At 45.9% G+C, this 21,170-nt stretch overlaps 1 protein-coding gene across 7 annotated transcripts in view; it reads left to right on the forward strand.

The window, feature by feature from the left end:
* The window catches only part of LOC105282206 (Down syndrome cell adhesion molecule-like protein Dscam2), a 77,505-nt gene that overhangs the window by 47,975 nt on the left and 8,360 nt on the right, over window positions 1–21,170 (forward strand). For 5 of the 7 annotated variants that reach the window (XM_011343993.3, XM_011343990.3, XM_020032579.2 and 2 more), the window contains 7 exons: window positions 2,156–2,608; window positions 11,363–11,482; window positions 13,980–14,159; window positions 14,929–15,076; window positions 16,004–16,305; window positions 19,815–19,963; window positions 20,150–20,304. In XM_011343993.3, the coding sequence (XP_011342295.1) occupies window positions 2,156–2,608; window positions 11,363–11,482; window positions 13,980–14,159; window positions 14,929–15,076; window positions 16,004–16,305; window positions 19,815–19,963; window positions 20,150–20,304 (1,507 nt within the window). Of the gene's footprint in view, window positions 1–2,155; window positions 2,609–6,347; window positions 6,702–11,362; window positions 11,483–13,979; window positions 14,160–14,928; window positions 15,077–16,003; window positions 16,306–19,814; window positions 19,964–20,149; window positions 20,305–21,170 lie in introns of all 7 variants that reach the window. The other 2 variants (XM_011343991.3, XM_011343992.3) reach the window with 2 other exon arrangements.

Genomic DNA, 21,170 nt, shown 5'->3' on the forward strand with positions numbered 1-21,170 from the left:
GTTTTATAGCGAAATTTCTATTTTCTTTCTTCTTGTTTTTTTATATATTTTTTTGGAACGTTGAAAGACTTCACGATCATGGAGAGAATGACGGCCAATTTTTTTTTACCTTTTTTCCCCGACTCTGATTGATCATTTATCTCTGCAGTTCGGCAGTTACACATCGTACTGGGGGCAAAAAATAAATAAAGAGGGAGGATAGGTAGAGGTTTTCATCTCTTCAGGGGTTTCTGCCGAAATATGGGGGCACCATACAGTCTCCAGCTCCGTAGCACGGCCTGGATTCTGACGAAGGGTTTCCCCGTGATCGAGTGGAACCTTTCTTGAGACGGACTGTTCTATGTGTGTGTTCTCACTGTGATGTAACGCGCGCGTATGTGCGCCCGCACATATATTAATATATACTATTATACATACATAATATAACAGCGTTGCTCCGGAAATCACGCAATTCCGCTTGAAACAATTTTAAACGTGCCTCGAGCTACTTCCGCTTAAATTTCAATATTAAACGTCAAGCGCGTTCTCCGGAAAATGTACACGAAATATCAGTCTGGACTCGTACACAGCTATATTTTATTGTCTCGTTGAACTTTGTTTCCAGTATAATTGAAAACGATATTTGAGGCGCAATGCACCGGCACGAGCGCCGCTTCTCCTTCGTGGTTCGCCTGTGGTGTTTTCTTCAAAGCGACCGGCGCGATTTCCGGGGCATTTTCCGCATACGCGTGCGAGCGTATACGCCGCGCGTGCTGAAGACGTGTCCGGAAATGACCCATGCACAGAGCACAGCACCTCACTGCATTCGCTCAAGCATTCCTCCTTTGCACGCGCTCGCCTAAACCGCTCTGTTCTATTCCATGTATTTTTATGTACTCGTGTACTCATGTACATAAAAATCCAGCTGCCACGTGTGTATGTACGTGACGTATGTAATACATAAGACCGACAATGCGACACACGGATATTGCACGGAGTATTATCGCACGACTATCCCCTCGCTTTCCCGCGTACGAAACGTACACGTACGGGCGATATGTAATTTCTTTCATAATGCCGTGCGATTTTTCGTAGCGGAACGCGAGAATCGCTTGGAATCGTGCGTTTACTCCCCGTGCCACCCCGTGGTGCGCGAAACTGTCCACAAAATTAAATAATTATAACTAACTAAACGGGCTGTCCGAATCGCGACGGTAGAATCCATCAGATATAGAAATTCCGACAATTCGAATAATGAAAGAATGATAACATTAATAGCGCGCATAACCGTTGAATATTTTTTTCGTGATTCTGCTTCTGTGAAAATATTCCCTCTGAAATTTTTAATTAAATATTTATCCAACATGTGTGCGCGGATTGTTTTATTTTAAATACAGCACTTTCTGCAGGAAGATTGTCGGCGCACTGAATGCATTCTGCCGATATTCTGTCGAAAATCACTACGGCCCCTCGTTAAAACGGCACACTATTCTCTCTCAACCCGCCCTCGATCTATAGACATAACGGAGCAATGTCCTGAGAGCAATGTCTTACGTCCCGACGTCGCATACGTCTGAATTTCGAATTCCACCTTGCATCAGCTTTGTCCACGCGAAAGCTCGTTTGTCGTTCCAAAGCGAAAGGACGATTCCCGGCTTAACAAGAATCCCCTAATCAGAGAATGCGTGTATTTTCAATAATGCGCGAGAATGAACGGTTGGTATCGCGCGGGAATTGCAATCATCGCGATTTCAGACCGACGGCATTTCCTCGACGGCTCGCGTTTCCGTGCTGGTTGATGCGCTTGATTTCCGCCGTCGAGACGTCGAGAATCACCCGCGGACGAGCGATCGATTAATCCCGCTGCAGCCGACGTCGCGAATCCCGGTTTCCGGACGTATGCCATGTCGGACGTACATACTTGCTTGGCCCCGTTCGTCGTGCGGCCGGATCGCGCCGCTTGAAATATTGCTTTGAGCGCATCCGGTCAATGCGCGGGGTGACGATCACCTACAAGCTTCTTCTTCATCCCTTACCCAAAACAACTTAACTTAACTACCCTCGAGACGTCGTTCCTATTTACCTCCTCCTCATGTCACTTCCTTGAAATATCGTGATTCTCTAGTGATCTGAACGGCTTTGATGGAATGCCACCTTGTCTGTATTGTTCTTTCAGTGCCACCTAAAATCACGCCTTTCAGTTTTGCTCGCGATTTAAACGTAGGGGACCGCACTAGCGTACAGTGCGTGGTCGTGACCGGCGACCTACCACTGACGTTCACGTGGCTCAAAGATAACGTCCCGATAGAGACGTTCAGGACGTTGCCGTCGTCGCAGGATGCGCCGTCGAGCAGCCGCGGTCGTTCGCCGGCCGGTCCTGGGGACGCGACGATTAAGGGGGCCCCCAAGCTCAGGGGCCCTACTACTACCGTGACCGCATCCGGCGCCGGGCATGACGAAGCGTCCCCCTCGTCCCTCCAGAGAAAGAGCATTACCGTCCGGCAATATGACGCTTTTACCAGCGCCCTGAGCATTAGCACGATCGCACCCGCGCACAATGGCACGTACACCTGTCGCGTGGCCAATGGCGCTGCAACCGTCGCTCATTCTGCACTCCTTCACGTCAACGGTAAACGCACACCGTTGGTGTAATCGTACGCTCGTGTTCCGGAATCGGTGGTTATCACGGCGACCGTCATCGGTCGGTTTCGCCATTCTCTCTCTCTCAATTCTTTTCTTTTTAATTTTTTTTCTCCGTTAACGACTTCTCGTCGCACGATCGACGAGAGACGCGAGGAGATCCTACACAAGCACCATATTCCGGAACACGGTACTGATATAGCCGGTGCTCATTGGAATGCCAACGACGACGTCGGGGACGTCCGACAACGGGGTGGATTCGTGCCACGTCTCGCGGAATAAGAAGCCCCCGCGCGTCGCCGCGAACGGAGAGAGGGCAGAGGGAGTGGATTGTCATTGAGATTCGCGAGCCGAGGCGTGGATCGTGATGGGAACGGACTGGCAATTTTCCAGTTCGTTGGCTGGTACGTTGGCTGGCGCGACGGAAAGTAACTGATTGATCGGCACATAGGGAAACACCGGTAGCCCGGCGATGCTTTGCGCCTCGCCGACGCGCCACGACGCCTCGTGCGCGTGATCGATCAATCAGCGCGTCCGACTTTGCGCGATGCGCGCTGTAATCAATTTTATTTTACCGTGGCGGAAAGAAGCGTCCGTCCGCGCCGCGAGATCGCCATCAGCTCCCGCAAGTCAGCGCGAGACGTGGCTCGTTTTCCACGCAGGAAGCGCATCCATCTGATCGCGAGGAAACCCCCGTCGTCAATACACGTCATCGTAATCGTCATCGGCAGGTCGGTTGTCTGAGCGCCGGCTGTATTTCAGCTCGCCCGCGATGATCATTGATCGCAGCTTTTGGAGTCTCTCGAGTCTCTCCAAAATCTCGATTGATTCAAGGATCATCTGACGCGCGAGCGTTTCTGCTACACGCTAGTCCAAAATGCACGCGCACCAACACGCCGCGCCGATGCTCGCGTCTCTGAGAAACTGGATCGAGAAACTTTGCAGTAAAACAGTTCGCTCATCCGCGAACCGGAACGCCATCGACTCGGCGTGTTGCTGGCTTTCTTTCAGATTACTTTATGACTTTGAGAAACGTTCTCTCTCTCTCTTTCTCTCTTACTTTCACTCTTTCTCGTCCTGCACGCTGTTCTCTTTGCACGCCGATCTGCACGCTTTGATCGAGTTTTCCTGCAACCAGTGTCGATACCACTGTGTGTGTGTTATATGTACTGCACACTCTCTTGACGATGCCTTTGATTGAGTCGTATTAGCGTGATATGGGCGGCTCCGAAGCCATGTTTGCTCAATCCATATTTTTCTTATTCAAAAATATTTTGCTAATCCTGTTACTTTCATCACATAACTTTTGCAATAATAATAAAAATGACATTAATATAATGCCAATTAATCTTTACTACACTGAGAAAAATTTCCATCGGATAAACCAATTAAATAGTGTATCCGATTGTTACTCTTGTTTTCCGATTAAATGATGGATATGTCCGATTACTTTCATCGGATATGTCCGATCATTTTCTTTGTCTTTTATACAATTTAATCGGATATATCCGTTTGTTACTATTTAATTGAATTATCCGATTAGATAGGCCATGATATTTTTCTCAGTGTAATAATGAGAAAAGAGAATAGTTGAATAAATTTGACTAAAAGAATTTTACAAAAATATAAATCTGGTATTTTTAGAAGAAAACATGTATCATCACTATTTAATAATGATATTAATCATGGATTAAGGAACCCATGGCTCAATTTAGTCGCTCGTATACACATACGTTACTACTACTTAGACGTAACGTGCTGCCTGCGACATTGAGGAATATGGAGTTGCGAGAGGAAAAGCGATCTCGTGCAAGAACGAACGAATAAGAGAGATTTCCGTGCGATGAGAATCGGAATCTCGATGTCGCAGCGAGATCGTAAGGCTATCGTAAAGTTCGTACTGGTTTTCCTATCTCGCACAGGTGTATGCATCGTCCAGCATTGATATTCAAGAGACACCCGTAATGTTTTTTACTGAGTATTACATTTGCCCATCTCACCTAGTATTTTACACACATGGAAATCGTTGTTAACGACATTTCTACGATATCCCGTAGAAGACGTATCCATATATACGTACGTTTTGTATCTTTACGAATGATTCATTATATACTCTGGTATTCATTACTGTGTTGTATGGTATCACATGGTTTTTTTTTTAATGACGAAAGTCGTCGTTTTATTAATGTAGCAGAGTTTTATATATATATATATATATATATATATATGATATAATGTGTTTAAGCTCGAGGTATATATCGTACATATGACTTTGTGTAACGTCGTTTTCATCATCGCTATTGTTACGATATTATTATGGAGATTGTAGTGATGTTTTTGTATCCGAGGGACACACGCAACCCGAGAGATCTCTGAAATTTTCGGCGATAACACCGTTTCCCCGTATGCATGCAAATCTTCACACTGGGCCACTCGGGAGAGAAAGCGCGAGGGTGGAAGACGCAGATCTGCAGAATCGAATCAGGGAGGCTGATCACGCGCGTCGCGAGATCCCTGACACGTCCAGAGATCTCTCGCGGTCCTTAGTTCTCATTCCACGTTCGAGATATCGTCTATTGATGTAGGGCGCGGTAAGTAAGTCTGCGATACGCAACTGCGCGGAAACACGTACTGATACGTCTCCGTCTCGTGTTTTACGGAGATCACCCGCGTGTACAGGTGTCCCTATGCACTCCGGTTCGCTCGGTCGTTATGGCGCATCTCGCCAGGCCAGGATCGCGTTCACCGGCGGCTCACCGGCGATCTATCATACGCATATACGGGGGTGGATCCACTCACGAAGAAGATTCGCGGGGTCCAGGTGTCGCGCGCGATCGCAAAGTTTCCGCGCACCGTGACATTCGCGCGCGGGTTATTAACGTTCTTGCCGTGCACTTCCGACCGCGCTGGGGGGCGCGGGGGTGGCGGAGGAGACGAACGGGCGAGAGCTTATTTCCAACTTCACTGGTCGGTCTCCTCATAAAGACATATTGGCCGACATTAACAGTTATGTTCGCTCGTAAATGTTCATTTCCCGTGCGCGCCGCGGGAACGCCGCCCGTGCCCGCGGATACGTGTCCGATATTTATGGCCCGAGCCACAATTTTCCGCGGACTTTGCCATCGCGCGCGCGCATGTCTGTGCTCTGCGAGGAAGCGACAACGACCGTGCGTTCCCGCACCTGTCCCCGGTGCGGTCGCGAAAATGCCGGTGGAAATCACGCGACGGAATGGATCGGAACAAACGAGGGGGTGGGTGGTGGGGCGGTTATCGAGTATGCGGCGACTCCGAGGGTTCTCCTTACGTCGCGCGCCAAACAGCCGGAAGAATAGAGGGTGCGACGGCACGTGAACGTACGTGAACGCGCGCGCGACGTCTTGGTCCTGAACTCGCCGTGATCCATCCGGGTCTTGATGCTTGATCGAACGTTGCGATCCGTTCTAACGGTGAAATATCAGCCGATAAGTAACGACGTGTGTGTGAACGAGAGGGGCGACTTACGATGGTCGCACCCCTCTCGCGGTAACGTTGCATGCGGTAACCGTCTCCCTCGTCTCGTGCTTCGACAAGGAGTGAGAGGGATGGTCCGAGAGATGGTCTCTCTCTCTCTCTCTCTCTCGGAGCGATAGCCGCGATTTACACATAGGTGCGGCGAAACAATGGTCCAGCCGCCAGGAGGCTGGCTACACACAAACACCATTATCATGTCACAAACGTAACGTTTATAGTTCCGCCGCGGATCTCGCCGTTTTATTTCGGAAACGATGTGATGGAGGGGATGCGGACACAGCTTATGTGTACGACGAGAGAGGGCGACCAGCCGTTCAACATCACGTGGTTGATGGACGAGAAACCGATTCAGGTCAGACCGAGCGACGGTGGTACATCGGTGTCGTCGGTCCAGACCGCCGCCGCCGCCGCTACCGTTGAGTCCAGCAACGGCATACAGATAAGCGACTATCCGCCGTTTTCCAGCATCCTGGCGATAAATAGCGTCAGCGCTAGCCACAGCGGCAACTACACGTGCCAGATCAGCAACGTCGCTGGCCTGGCCGAGCACTCGACCAGCCTCTCAGTCGCTGGTTGGTGTCCTGAGAAAACTAACATGGTAGTCGTAAGGAAACTGTGTACATAATGCGTCCGCAAATAACGGCCTTCCTTCTCGCTATCTTCCCAATCTCTCTATCTCTATCTCTCTCTTTCTCTCCATCTTTTCACCTTTATCTCGATCTCTCTGTCTCTCTGCCTCTCTTTCTGTCTCCTTCTCTCTCTCTCTCTCTCTCTCTCTCTTTCTATTTCTATCTTTCTCTTTCTCTCTCGATCTCTTCTCTCACAACTTTGTCCCACTTCTTTCGCGTGTAGGTGTGAGTACGCGTACACATGGGTGTACGCATGTACATGTATACAGGAGGGGTATCATAGCACGAAATTCGAGGAGACGTCGAGCAGGGTTATTCGGTTTCTTTTTTTTATTTAATCCGCTCCCGTCTTCCGGGTTATTCAGCCGACTCTCCCCCGAGCCGTTGATGACATCCCTCGAGATGGGATACGTGCGATACGGGGTCCCTATCCCGCCGGATCGTAATCTTATACGTTAGTATCTAATTTCGCCAATTTGAACCATCGCTCTCTTCACCTACGGTGGAAGTTCCTACCTTCAAATAACGTAAGTTAGATGAAATCTTAAAAATTTATCTCGCTTCTGCGGCGTGAGGGTAAAAGTTTCACCGTAAAATACCGTAAAATATATTTGAGAATCAAAGTGATGCTCCAAAATTATATGTATAAGTTCTTGGGTCTTTTTGAAAAGTATACGCGGATCCACGAGTGAAGTGTTTTATGTTTTAGGAAACGTGCTGAAGCCACTGCATCTACATAAATAGTATAGATATTTCAAGAAAAGATATTGGATCGCATACCATTATAAAAATATTATCTCTGTACCGTTATAAAAATATTATTAAAGATGCTAGAACTAATATTTTCGACAATATTTTCGGCTTGTCCAGTTTGTAAATATGGAAATATGTTACAAGAAGTTTAGTTTTCGATTTGTAAATCTTGTTACATGTATTTTTATACAGAATGTTAGAAGAACCATCACACATCAGAATATACATATATTGTCTGGTCTAGAGTCTTATAGATATCGACCAGATATATCGGGTCGATATCTATAAAAAACAGGCCGTCTAAAATGGTTTTGAGGCTCTGTATTGTTGATGGCTTCCGCCGGATTATCCTGATCTCATTATTGAGAAACGTATTTATACATTTCTACCCAAATTTGAATCCTGTGATATCGATATCTGTGGCATGAAATCAGAATCAAGAACCCCGTACATCTCCGCATACGAATCCACGTATTAGTCGCTACGTAATGGCGACCATACCTAACGTGTATAAGATACGACAGGATCCCGGCATCTGAAAGCCATTAAAGATCTTCTAAAGCGAACGTCGTGGAGCAAAGGAATTTTCTCAAAGCGAGATACGATTCCTCAACCACAGAGCACCGACGACGGACGTAACGCGAAACGCGCGCGCGTAACAAATTTGAAGGTACAAAGCTGCAGTAGTTTTTCGAGAGTAAACATCAAAAGAGCAAGTAGCGAGATCGCAATTAGATTCCTTGCGTCCCAGCAAATTAAATGTAGGAAAGCGGAATGACGTGATTAAGCACGACGACTTAATTCAACATAATCACGAACTTTTCGCGGATCCGAGGCGGAGAACGACGAGAGCGAGGCTTTAAACTTTCTCGATGACACGGTTAAATGTCCCGAGCCGTTAGGCACGCACGTATGTTCTTTGAAAATACTGCAGTTGTGTTATAGAGCGCGCACCGAGACCTTTGCAATATTTGCGCTGTCTGCCAAATGGAAGGCAATGCGCTTTCAAGTTCGCTTTGTGTTCATTATGCGATGAAGCACCGAACATAGTACTGCACTTTTCGGTCTCGCGATACCTACGTAATACTTTTGCCGCAACGGCGCGCTATATCAGCGTGCACGTACACAGATGTACTGCATTCCGATGCAATCTTACGTCTGCTGATATTTTTTTCGTGCCACTTCCACTTGCTCGCACTATATGTGTACTTTGTACTACTTGCATCCAAGTGCACTCTACTCATACCCGATACTATTCTCTCTCGTGATGTTTGCAAATGTTTCTAAAGTACTCGCTCTCTCGGGCGTACTATTTGCATCCTGTTACTACTTACTCGCTACTCAGCCGTACCGAGCGTATCCTTAACGTTATTTAAATGATTCAACGCACCGTGTATTTAATTTCGCCACTTATAGTTTACCTGATCAGACCTAAGGGAAGCAATTCGGCGAAAGTACCCATCAATCATCCTCATTAACCATCAACTGCAGCTTTTTTTGCGCGTAAACGCGGAATCACGGACGGCGGGGAGAGATCGATAAGTCCGATCTGAAATTGCGGTCGCTGCCACCGAAGGCAATACCTGGCACGGTGCCGCCATATCCCGATTTCCTTCGCCCGTCTACGATCGGGATAGAGCGATAGAGTTTTTCGTTTTACCACTGGAAATCGAGGAAGCGAGCGGAACGCTCCAACACTGACGACACGGGAATCGTGCGCACGATCACGACAGACGTATCGCCGACTTCACTTCTTTGCATGCACGTCAGCTCGAGAGATCATTTCGTTTTTTTTGTTCCTCCCCCCCTATGATCGTTGCTGGTGCAGGGCGGATTGCGTTCGTGAATTTTATACGAGGGGATATCCCCCTTTCGATAAGCAAGAAATAATTCAGCAAACGCACGCCCGCACACGCACACACAGCGGCGACGCGCTCCAGAGTCGTTCGTTCCGGCGAGTCGGTAAGGCCCAAATGTTAAAATGTATTGACACCTTTATCGTCAACCCTTCTCGTACGTCTTTTTTTTTCTTCTTTTAAAATCTTTTTCTCTCCCCCACGAGCAGCGTCGCCGGGATCACAGCGTAGACCTCGAGAAAATCGGGAGATTCCCATAGTATTGAGAAGTGTAGTAGCAATTTCTCACGTCGTGTTCTCGGATTCTTAGGGGAACGTGTTCGCGAATGTATTTAGGTAGAGTATTCTCGTAGCGAGTTGGATATATTCGAGACGTTGTGCTAATGTGATGCAACAATTGTCTATGAGACGGGTGTGCATAAGCATGCGTTCGCGTAGTTAAAATCTGTTTTCTGGTTACGAGACTTTCCCTGTTTCATCCCTTTCCATGGTCCAATCTTGCGACAGCGACTTGGAATGACGATGGAAGAATGTAAAAAAGTGACATACTCCTCTCCTCCTTTAAACTACGTGTCTCTCTATATTTTGTATTATTACACTGTCACGGTATTCGGTTTGCGTTTGTCGTTGTTCCCTCCTCGTTGTCTGGAGAGAGAAGCATTTTTATATTACGTCCATCTTTACATTTACTTGGAATGGTGCTTGCGTTGTTACGTTCATTATGATAATGACGAACTTTGCATTCTTTGCATGACATTACGTTCCATATACTCGTACTATTATGTGTAATATGCTCTTTTTCGACATATATTTATAGTTCGATCCGTATCGAGACTCTCATTCATACTCTCACGTGTTATACGGTACAATTTTTCGTTAAGATACGTTCTCTTCCCTTTTTTGACTTTATATTTTCATATCACATTTATCGTAGATTGTTTAGTTTAGTCAGTTTACGTAGTTTTCACTTATCGTCAAAGATGCACGCTGTTTCCTTTTTTTTATTTCTGACGTTTTCTACTGAATTTCTATTATTTCCATGACATATATAAGTATATATTTAACATTGCTTGGATTATTAATGAAATTAAAATCGTAGCTAAGTAACAGAAGAATATTCCTATATATTCTCTCGTTTGTTTTTCATATTCATATACATATACCTACATGACATCGTCAATTCAAGTAATTTAGCCGTAGTCTATGGATTTTGTAGTATAATATATTATTATCATTTTCAGCAGACCGCGTAAGTATATAGTCTATTCATAAACGCGCGAGAGAAGGATGCATGCGTAATTATTAACACACTAGACAAAACATTAATTCGATTATTGCCACTGGTATCCGTCGGCGTTCGAACCACGGTGAAGTATCGATCGAATGTGTTTGAACAATGCAGAGAGTGAATGACTGATCAAGTAAATAGCCCGTTTCGTATATACATTTTGAGATTTTAACCGAAATGATACAAGGTAAAATTATGGTCGGATGAAATGAAAATCGATACTACCGGTTTTGCATGTCATTGTATCTAGGAAATAACGCGAAATTGTGGTAGAAATTGCATATTACTCCCGATATTTTAAATAGAATTAAGAGGAATTAGTAATGATAAATTCGCAATAACGCGAAAATTACACGTATAGTACATTATTTTTTGTAGTACGTTATTCTTGTTTTCAGCTATCGAGCTCGTAATTACGCATAGTTGCAAATTTTTATAATCCTCGCAATTATAAAACGTACCCACAGTCTAGTTCTCTATTGGTCGATACCGATTTGACGACAGTGCTTATAGATATCGAGTACAGACAAGTCGCGAGTAACGCGACTCGAAAGACGTCATCGTGGATTTACGGGAAAATAAATGGAACGAATAGGCGAACGGCGACGGAAACGAGAGGGCGACAGTCTCGAGTAGAATTCAGCCGGATACCGATCCGTGCGAACGAGAAGGCAGAAGATTTTAAGCCAATCGGTTCGTATTTTTAGTACCGCCAAGGTGGACCGTGGAACCTATCGACCAGAACGCGGTTGTAGGTCACGGCGTCTCCATCGCCTGTCAGGCCGAAGGATTCCCCATTCCGACTGTGACTTGGAAGCAATCTATCGGTAAGTCACGACTCTTTAAAGGTGGGATGCCAGGAAGGAAGCTCTCTTCCTCTATCTCTGTCTCTCTCTCCATCTCTCCATCTCCATGCCAGGATCGCTGGAGAGATGTATTACGTCTCCGGCGTGGCAGGAGAAATGAGAATGTTCATCCCGACCTCTGCAAATAACGTGTAACGGGTACCTATCCCTAATGGAAGGAGCTAACTTCCGCTGGAAAATACTTTTAACGGGTGTAACTCGGGAACCAGACGCAGACCGTTCGTCTCTCTACGAATTATCGCCGTGACGCCTGATGCACGGATCTTGGCTGTCAGCCTGTGAAACATTTATTCCCCATTACGGACGTCTGACTCGTTAATTCGGCACGCGAGCGCGTCAACGAGTATTACCGCGTTTTCTGATTTTCGTCTTGCATTCGCTGATTACGCGGGAAGGGAGTCAAGGGAGCGCTTTGTTTGTGCGAACGCGTCGCGTAATTTTCATTTAAGTCGTGATGAGCGCGGAACCGGAAGAGGAGGAAGAGGAAGAGGAACAAGAGGAGTGCGCCGGAGACTGTAATTAATCAGAAATTTCGCTGAATCGCCAATCCTCGCCGGATCGGCTCGAGTGCTACGCGATCAAAAATAAGCCCGGAGGCCGCGAACGGAGCGCCGTATAATTAGTTTCATCAATTCGCTGATCGTGGATTCGATGTGGACGTAACGCACTCTTCCGCTGCAGGGATTTCTTTCGTCTCGCCGCGGCGTTTTCCGCCAATTCCGGCCTCGCTTTGTGGCGCGGAGCTACGTTCCTCGTCGTTTACCCTGATTTTATTTCCGCGGCCAATCGTTCTCCAGCCCCGCGGCTGTGTCGAGTTACAAAATAAAAAAAGGAGAGAGAAAGAGGACCGCTTTCGTGTGTCTCGGCGCACGATGCTGCTGCTGCGTCGAAGTGACGAGATTGTTACCAAAGTCCCAGATTATTTTTCGTTGATTTTAATTAACTGCAGCAAACGGACAAAGCTGCACTTGCCCGCAGAATGCTTTCAACGACTTGTTTGCGCGATCGTATTACATCACAGTACCTACGTCAGTGCTCCTACGGGCGTGCCGCGCGCGTTGCACGGTGCATTTCGCGATACATTTTAAATGATTCCACGTGCTCGAAATATTAATCCGCAAAAGTATTCCACGTCGCACAGACGCGTATTCCAGAATTGCGAAAAAATTTCGCGGGAGGGGAAACGGCACAGATTCCGCGTGGATATTTATGTTTTTCATTCACCATATCGGAAACGATGTCGGGAAGCATCGATCCGCTGTCGTGCGATGCGCCGCCGTGCCGGATAGCGACGTGGATAAAGGAGGAAATGCCGAGGAATGCCGAGGAAAGATGCACCGTTATAACTTGCATCACCGGCGAACAAACGTATAAGAACGGAACGACGCGGTTTTATGAGACTTGCTTTTTATGAAAATTATTATTACGCGCGCAACAACGAGCCGAATGAATACGCGGCAATTAACATCGGTCGAGCGTGCTGCCGGGCGTTTTGCAACCGCCAGCGAGTTTTGATAAGATGTATAATTTCTCGCAGACACCCGCGCGAAAAGACTGATTACTCAAAAGCAATGCTTTCAAAGTGTTCGGTTTACCGTACCCGGCGGGCGAGCTCTCGCGAAATAAATCTTTACCGTTTGAAGTTGCAGGGGTCGGTATATACTCTTTGATATATTTTCTGTCCCCCTCTCCCCCTCCGTCGTTTCCATCGTTTATTTATGAAGGCGCAGAATAACCGAATAAGGTCTACGTGGCAAAAGGCGCTCGCGAGCATGGTGCTCCGTGCACTCGTATTTAGCTTCCGGCGCGTTACATCCCGGAATATCGTTTAAGCATTCATGTATTCAGAGATGCGTTTTAAACGCCTCGCAATTTGAGAAACTTTTTCCCGCGTTATTTCACGGTGCTTAAGTTGCGGTGTCCGCGCAGGTACTTGGTAATAAGCGTGAACAGGACGACGTTACCTCATGTTGAGGAACGAAGCGAACTTCTCCATTGAAATTGAACATTCCCCACGGTTTATAAAGTTTTCTCTCTGTGAAATCAAATACTTATTAACCAACACTTATTAGTTATGGAAGTCAGAGTGCCATTAACGTAAAGTTACGCAGAGTTACCTGTAAAATAACATTTTATTAAATATTTACATCCTTTAAAAGTATCATCTACTTTTTTACTCGATTGCAGCTCGAAGACTTACTTCAGTCCTCGATACAAGATATCAATAAATGCGAATACTTGGTACACTGAATATACGGGAAATATCAATTTACACATTTTTAATTTTTATGGAGGAAGAGAGAGAGACGGAGAAGAGATAAAAATAGAAATAGAGAAAGAAAGAGGAAAGATGAGATGAAGAAAATTCATTCGATGGGACTCGTAGAATGCGGGGATAATAATTCTCGTAAATGTGTTCATTATGCAGGGACGTAAAGATGTATCCTTGCACATTTAGGTGAAACTCCGGGTGACTACAGGGAGCTGGGATATGGCGGCACGGAGGGCGTCGGGGTGGCCAGAAACGGATCTTTGGTGATCCCGCGGGTATCGCGAGATCACGCTGGATTCTACCTATGCCAGGCGAGCAATGGGATCGGGCCCGGCCTCAGCAAGCTCATTCGGCTAACGGTTCATGGTAAAATATTCACGTAACCTCGAGTTACAGTCCGGATCTAGGTACCGGCAGTATCCCAGCGGTATCCGGAATTCAGAGGATCGGAATTCGATCCGGATGATCAAAACCGGAAGGAGTGCTTCCAGGCGCTTCGTGGCGCCGAAAAGTGCGCGCCGTAAATTCTCGTTTCGGTTACGCGCATTTTACGTCAGGTTCGGATCGCGAATGACCCCTCTGGAAATGATCTTTTTGAAGGATCGCTCCGGAAAGAGCAACTGGAATTTAATTTGTTATTGCGCCCAACTATATAGGTAGGCGGACAGTGATGTGTAATGCGACAGTCATGAATTTAATAAATTTGTTAATTTGAATTCGCGTACGGTATGTCCGCCAGAAGTTCAATAGTATTACTACAATATTCGTCACTGGATAATTGCTTCGCACCACTGGATGAAAAACCCCTCTGCGATAGGTGGGCACGTGCGCGCGAGCACGCGCGTGCGTTCATTCCAGGCGGCATCGCACGCCGATAATTGATCCTCCTTTTTTTTCGTTCAGTTAAAAAATAAACGCGTGCACAACAAAGAGATCGCAGATTGACCGTGCGCTTCCGGCGCAAACAGGTTTATAATTCCCCGGGGAGAAATTGAGTCGCCCACTTGTTACTATGAACAGGCGAGTTAACGTAAAACTATTATATATTGTTTTATTCTTCGTAATAATTGCTTTAAAATATTCATCGTGCATCGTGAAACCTCGTAGAAACCTCGACAAAAATTTCTCGCTGCAGCGGGTCCCCAGGTCACAGTGAGGACGAGGCAAGAATCGGTGCGACGAGGGGAGCCTGCGATATTGCGCTGCGAGGCCGAAGGAGATGCACCTCTTGATCTCAGCTGGCGTGCTCGTGACAGCAAGATCGATCCTAATTATGACGTTAGGTTCGTATTGAAATTAATTATGCGCGTTTCGCATGAAAGCACACGGGCTTGTAATGCACATACCACTTTGACGGTTTGCTGTATTGTTAACCGCGCACATTAATCCGTTAAATGTTGAGGATAAAAAGGAATCAAACTTATTCCCTTTGAATTTTACGCAATCAGATCTGACCACTATGAAAGTTTGGAGTCCGATTCGTTTGATATATTTAATATTTAAATCGAATTTGATATTTTACATCAAAAGTAGATCTCGCAAATTGCAACATGGGCGCTCTTTTAATATGTGCATTTCAAATGAGCTTTAGAAATTCTGAGTATTGGATTAATAGTGTTTAAAATATCCGACTTTTAAACATGATCACATTCAGACACATTACATGGAAACACAATGAAACTTCAACTTAGTTTAGATTCAAAGACATATTCAAAGTAAATGTCATAGATCATAGACATAGACATTCTTTTAGCTGCTTTAGCTATTCTTATAAACACTTTCAAGAGATGAATGCAAAAACGATAAAAATCCATTCTCACAATAACGCAATATCGCAATAGAATCTGTTGTGTTGACATGACAAAAAATCATCTTTATCAAATTCGTTTGCAGAAACACAATTTACTGCTCGAGCGAATTCTTAGCAAATACGCTTTGTGTTGTACAATGTCATCACTTTGGGAACATTAATTAACTATTTATTATACCTAGTGTGAAATAATTTGCGAGTTTAGCAAAACCATTTTCAGCAAATGAAATTAGCGATTCTAAATCTATCAGCGAGCATGCAATATTATTCCTCTGAATGATCCATCAGAACGCTGATCTATTTTGGACTTGAGATTTTGATCTCGTTCTCTTGCCGATTCGCTCGCATATCGATTAATCGTATTGCTCTCTCCTTCTCTCTCTCTCTGATCCTTATCCAGGTACGCGGTCGACAACACTGTGGATGCTTCGGGACGCGTCACCACCGAGCTGCGGATCGTGCAGGCGAGCCACATGGACCGCGGTGACTACATTTGCGTCGCCGCGAACGCCTACGGCCACGACAAGGCGACGATCCACCTGCTGGTGCAGGAGCCACCCGATTTCCCACGTAATCTGCACGTGACCGAGCAGGGTAGCCGATCGATCATGTTGGCCTGGTCGTCACCGGCGAACGATCGGGATGTGAATCGTGCCAGCTCGCCCATCATCAACTACATCGTGCAATACAAGGAGGCCCAAGGTAGGTACTTCTCCTTCCTTCTCTTTTCTTTTGGTTTTAGCTTTTTGTCGGAATATTCGCGAAATACCGGTCGTTCGCTATCGATCGAGAGTCGAGGGCTAGCTGGTCTCGTTATGGGTCGCCGTGTTCCAAACCGATGAAACCGCTGCGGTACGAGGCGTTTAACGCATTGACTGTCACGCACAGCCGTCCGCTGTCTCAGAGTAATACGGGAAACATATTTTTTTGAAATTACTACTAACGTCATTTGAAGTTGATGTAATTCCAACGTGGAGTTGGACGAGAGCTCTGCTCAACGTGAAAATGCTGGAGTAAAGGGGTTTTGTGTTTTTAAACGCAGTTTCACGAAGCTTTTTTATTAGAATTTTCACGAGCTGAAAGCTACGCGCTATTTTGAGAAGATGTGAGGCCTGCACCTTTTTCAGGAAATGCAATATTCCTGCACAACGTTTGATTTTCTAGCTTAATTCGCGTTATTCATTTTAATACATGGCGAATAAAAACGACAGACTTACCTCGCGCCACTTGCATAATGCTCAGAGAAATGACGGCATCGCGTCGCCTCGGCATGAGTGATATGACAGTAAATGTGTCACAATCGGGAGACCGGCCGGATACCTCAAATATTGAGATTAAAATTTAAACTTTAATCTTAACGCTCGGTAATTCAGTCCGATCGATAGTTGAAGCGAGGATAAACACACGGGGAAAATTAAAAGCGTTTGGATAATTTTCTATTTACTGCTAGCGCATGCTGTTAATCACAAACGGCTGTGTAAATATTACGTTATAGCAGTAGCATATGTATCTGGGAATAATTCCGCAACTTTTGTGCTTGCTCGAGCGATAGAAACGCCGATGAGAACAGAAAGAAAGAAAGGAATATCGATGATGGTACACACGGCACATGGTGTATACTGCGCCCCATTGCATTCTCGATCCATCGTCATTATATGTGTACGTGCGTATTTCACAGTTGCGCTTGGCATTTCTATCATCTGCCCGAATATCATATTGAACGTCAGAGTTAACACCGCGATGTCTTCTCCCCCGAAAGCGTTATTCGAGGATAACACCGCTGCTTTTACCGGCCGAGAATCATTAATCATTTATCCTTCGACGTTCCTCCATGTCCCGCTATTCGTTTAGGATTTATTTTGGATTTATTTCGTGGCTTTCATCGGGAGCCGGTCCTCGTCCTATCAGCGAACTGTCAGTGGCGTTCAAACGGAGCGAGTCCGATCGAATCTCCATTAATATGGAATACGACATGATATGTACCCTATTAGTAAATAATAATTTCATCATGTGGAATGTGCGTTTCCCCAGTGTTCGTTTGCTTGTTAAAATATTTAACTTTTTAATTGCACGGTTACGTGAAACATATATTAGATCATAAAAGAGAATAACAAAGCGAAACATACGAAAATGAGTCTTAAGAGTAAAAGAATAGCCTAAAGTTTGTATGATAATTATTATGAGGAACATATACGCGGCCTCGAAAATAGTTTTTAACGACACGTTGCTTTTAGAAATTATCGTCAATCGCGTACAGAGATGTAGCGTGTATGCAATATTCATCTCGATTTATCCAATAACACTGAAAAATATCTGAGAATTTCGATGAAGAGAGATACTTCGAAAGGGTGCTTGAATATTCCAACACTTAAAAACGTGAATTCGCGCGAGTGAAAAAGATATAAACCAGATTAATGCGTATACATCGCTGATACGTGGTAATGCAGGCATTGTTCGAGGGGCGACGACTGTATTTTCCATTTTATGAAAACGTTTCATTTTACGCGGCACCTCTGGCAGACACGAACTGGATGTTTTCTCTCATAATACACTATTTTGTGGCGTCGCTTGAAGATGCACGCGTGCAACGTAACGCGATGCAGTCCGCCGCATGAGCGGCGGCTGTCAAGAGCAATGGTAATTACATTGCTGTGTCTCCCGTAAACTCGCGTGGAGTTGATTTCGTGTAACAACGCCGCGAGTTTGTTCACGATTCGTATACTCGTATAATATGTGCCGCTCAATATTGTTCTTTGATGTTCTTCCGTGTGTTGAATCGAAGAGATCGCAGGCCGATTCACGTCTATCGCTGATCAATTCATTCGGAGGCGAACGCTCGCGGCTGTCACATTTCTCGGCTTACATTTTCATCGCGCGGCCGAGCGCGCCTCTGACACGAGACATTTTTGCGAGGATCTTTTTTGCGCATGATATTTTGGTTATCCCACCATTCATTTCGAGCTGAATTTTTACTCGTCATGTACCTGCCTACGCACTACTCCACCTCCTCAAATCGTTTCGTCACAGACGTACAAGTTATTATTATTGAATTGCATAATTAACACGGTCGGCTGTATTGTCAAGTAATTTATCGAGATATAAAGGAAACGCTCTATTTTGCCGAGGCGTCCATGTATACATGTATACCTATATATACCAAGTGCCTCTTGGAGGCTGGGCGGTTTTCATTACGACGCGACGGCCAAGTCAAAGTTTTCTGTAAAGTCGTTTGCGAATCTTCCCTCCGCCACATCTTTGTTTTACACTCCTCGGCCACCTCGACCACCCCGTCCGCACCCCTCTCGCGTCCGTCCTATTTTCATGCCGCAAACTTCTCTTTGAAACGCCCCCACGCCCTGGCCGCTCGTTAACTTTGGATGTCCTCATTTACGCCTAATCGACTCGAGTCTCCCCGGCGGTGTTAAATTATCGAACTTAACGCACGAAGGGGCATGGAAGCGTCGTGGTGTTAACGCGCATAAAACATGTTCTTGAGGCAAGCACCGTCGAGAATTATTATCGCCCTTACCGAAATCGAGTCTCGCGAGGATCGAGATTCCCGAGCACTAGATACTGGCCGAACGATGATAAATTCACGCGGCCGATGCTTGCACCGTGTAATTGCACCGCGAGATACGTATTTCACTGTGATAAGCATCGCGGGTGAATTATTATCTACGTAATTCGTGCATCGGCCCGGCAAAATGCCGTGACCCCTCTCACCTCCACGTCGCTGATCAAAACCGAGGCTCCGGGATCTGGAATCAATTTTCAACGTGCGAGCACTTTTCCGAACGTACGTATCCGACCGTACATTCAATATTTATCGTCGGCCCGCGCAACCTTTACGTGGGTTTGAAGAACCGCCCGGTATCATCCTGTATCAAAGTGTCCGTTGGTAGCATGATTGATCAGTTCATTCATCACGCAGAAGGAAACGTGAGCATGTCCGGTCTCAATTTTCCAATCTCCACTTCTTGATGAATCTGAGATGAACGTTTGTCGCTCATCGTTGCGACGAACCGCGCAAAAGGAATCGAGACTGTCCGCGTTGCAATGGGAGAACGATGCCCGAGTTAATCGCGCGCATCACGAAAAACGCCCGGATTTTCTGCGCCCGATAGCGCGTCTCACCTCGCGAGACTCTCGATTAACCGTTTAAGAGAACGTATCTTGCATCCTTCTAAGCGTTGTTGCCTTTTGCTGGAAAGACGTGTGGCATGAGCACAACACGCAGCAGCTGGTAGCCGGAGACAACACGGTCGCTCTGGTATCGTCCCTAAAACCCGCGACTACCTACCACTTTCGAGTGCTTGCGGAAAATCATCTTGGAACATCAGCGCCAAGCGACATCCTTCATGTCAGTATCAAACACACATTGTCGACAAAACCAAACAGTCAATGAAAATGAAAACAAAGCATGATCGAAAATGAGAAAAGTCAGAAAGTATCACATTATCACGAGCCATAACGTGCGATTACGCGAGATGGATCGTCTTTAATTTCCACGTGCGCCCACGTGGGCGTCTCGGAATTTTCGAAACAGGTGCAGACGGATGGCGAAGTGCCCAGTGGAAAACCCAGGCACGTCACCGTGGAACCCCTGGGTCCGCAGCAGCTCAAGATCACGTGGCAGCCACCGGATCGATCCCAGTGGAACGGCGAACTACTCGGATACACCATCAGCTACACCAATCTCGGGTATCGTTATCTGCTTTACCGCTCTTGAATCGCGTGCTTTGCGACGTCTCGCGCATCGGTCCATCATCCGGAACCGGAGTCTTGAACAATGATCACGATGATAGGTTCGCCGAGTAACGCGCGACCCGACGCGCGTTCAAGCGAATTTTTACAGATCAAGCGGTGAGCGGTGACACGCGCAAAATTCACGTTCCCGGAAGCGCCGGTTTTATAGCGAACTGCCCCGAGCGAAAATTAACGTATTGCAACGAGGTACGATCAATCGTGACAGTTTGACTGTTCATAGTACCATTCTCGAGTAAGCGGAAATATTTTTTCTCGTACTTTGCGTGGTCGACAAATTTTGCAAATTGGTATATTTTTTCATTTCTTTCTTTCGACATTTTTCCACATTTTTCGTCGAGATGGGTAAACTATGCTTTATGCCTCACATAAAAATAATATCCTTAAGCAACATGACGGAATTTATAAATTATATCATATAATTTAATTATATGTGAACAGCGAGATGTTTGCGTTATGAAATTTCCGGGCGGAATAATTGGAATCATACTTTGACCGTACTTCGACGATTCGGAAGAACCATGAATTCTTAAAATGCCTTTTGTTCGCTTCGCAGTCATAGTCCATTGAATTTCGAGATTGCTACCCCATTATATCCGAATCGGACGGCGGAACGTAATAAATGCGAACGATGAGGACGATTTCCGGCAAACTTTGGCGACGCGACTTTCGCGTCGCGGATTTCCCGTTCTTGGACAGCACTAACTTTCGGATAATAGCGTAATATATAACAGAATAATAGAACGGTAGAATGTACAATATATTTTTTTTTCAATACTGGCTATTTGCGTTGTACCGTTAAC

The sequence above is a fragment of the Ooceraea biroi genome, chromosome 12 (assembly GCF_003672135.1).
Source record: "Ooceraea biroi isolate clonal line C1 chromosome 12, Obir_v5.4, whole genome shotgun sequence".
Taxonomy (NCBI): Eukaryota; Metazoa; Arthropoda; class Insecta; order Hymenoptera; family Formicidae; genus Ooceraea; species Ooceraea biroi.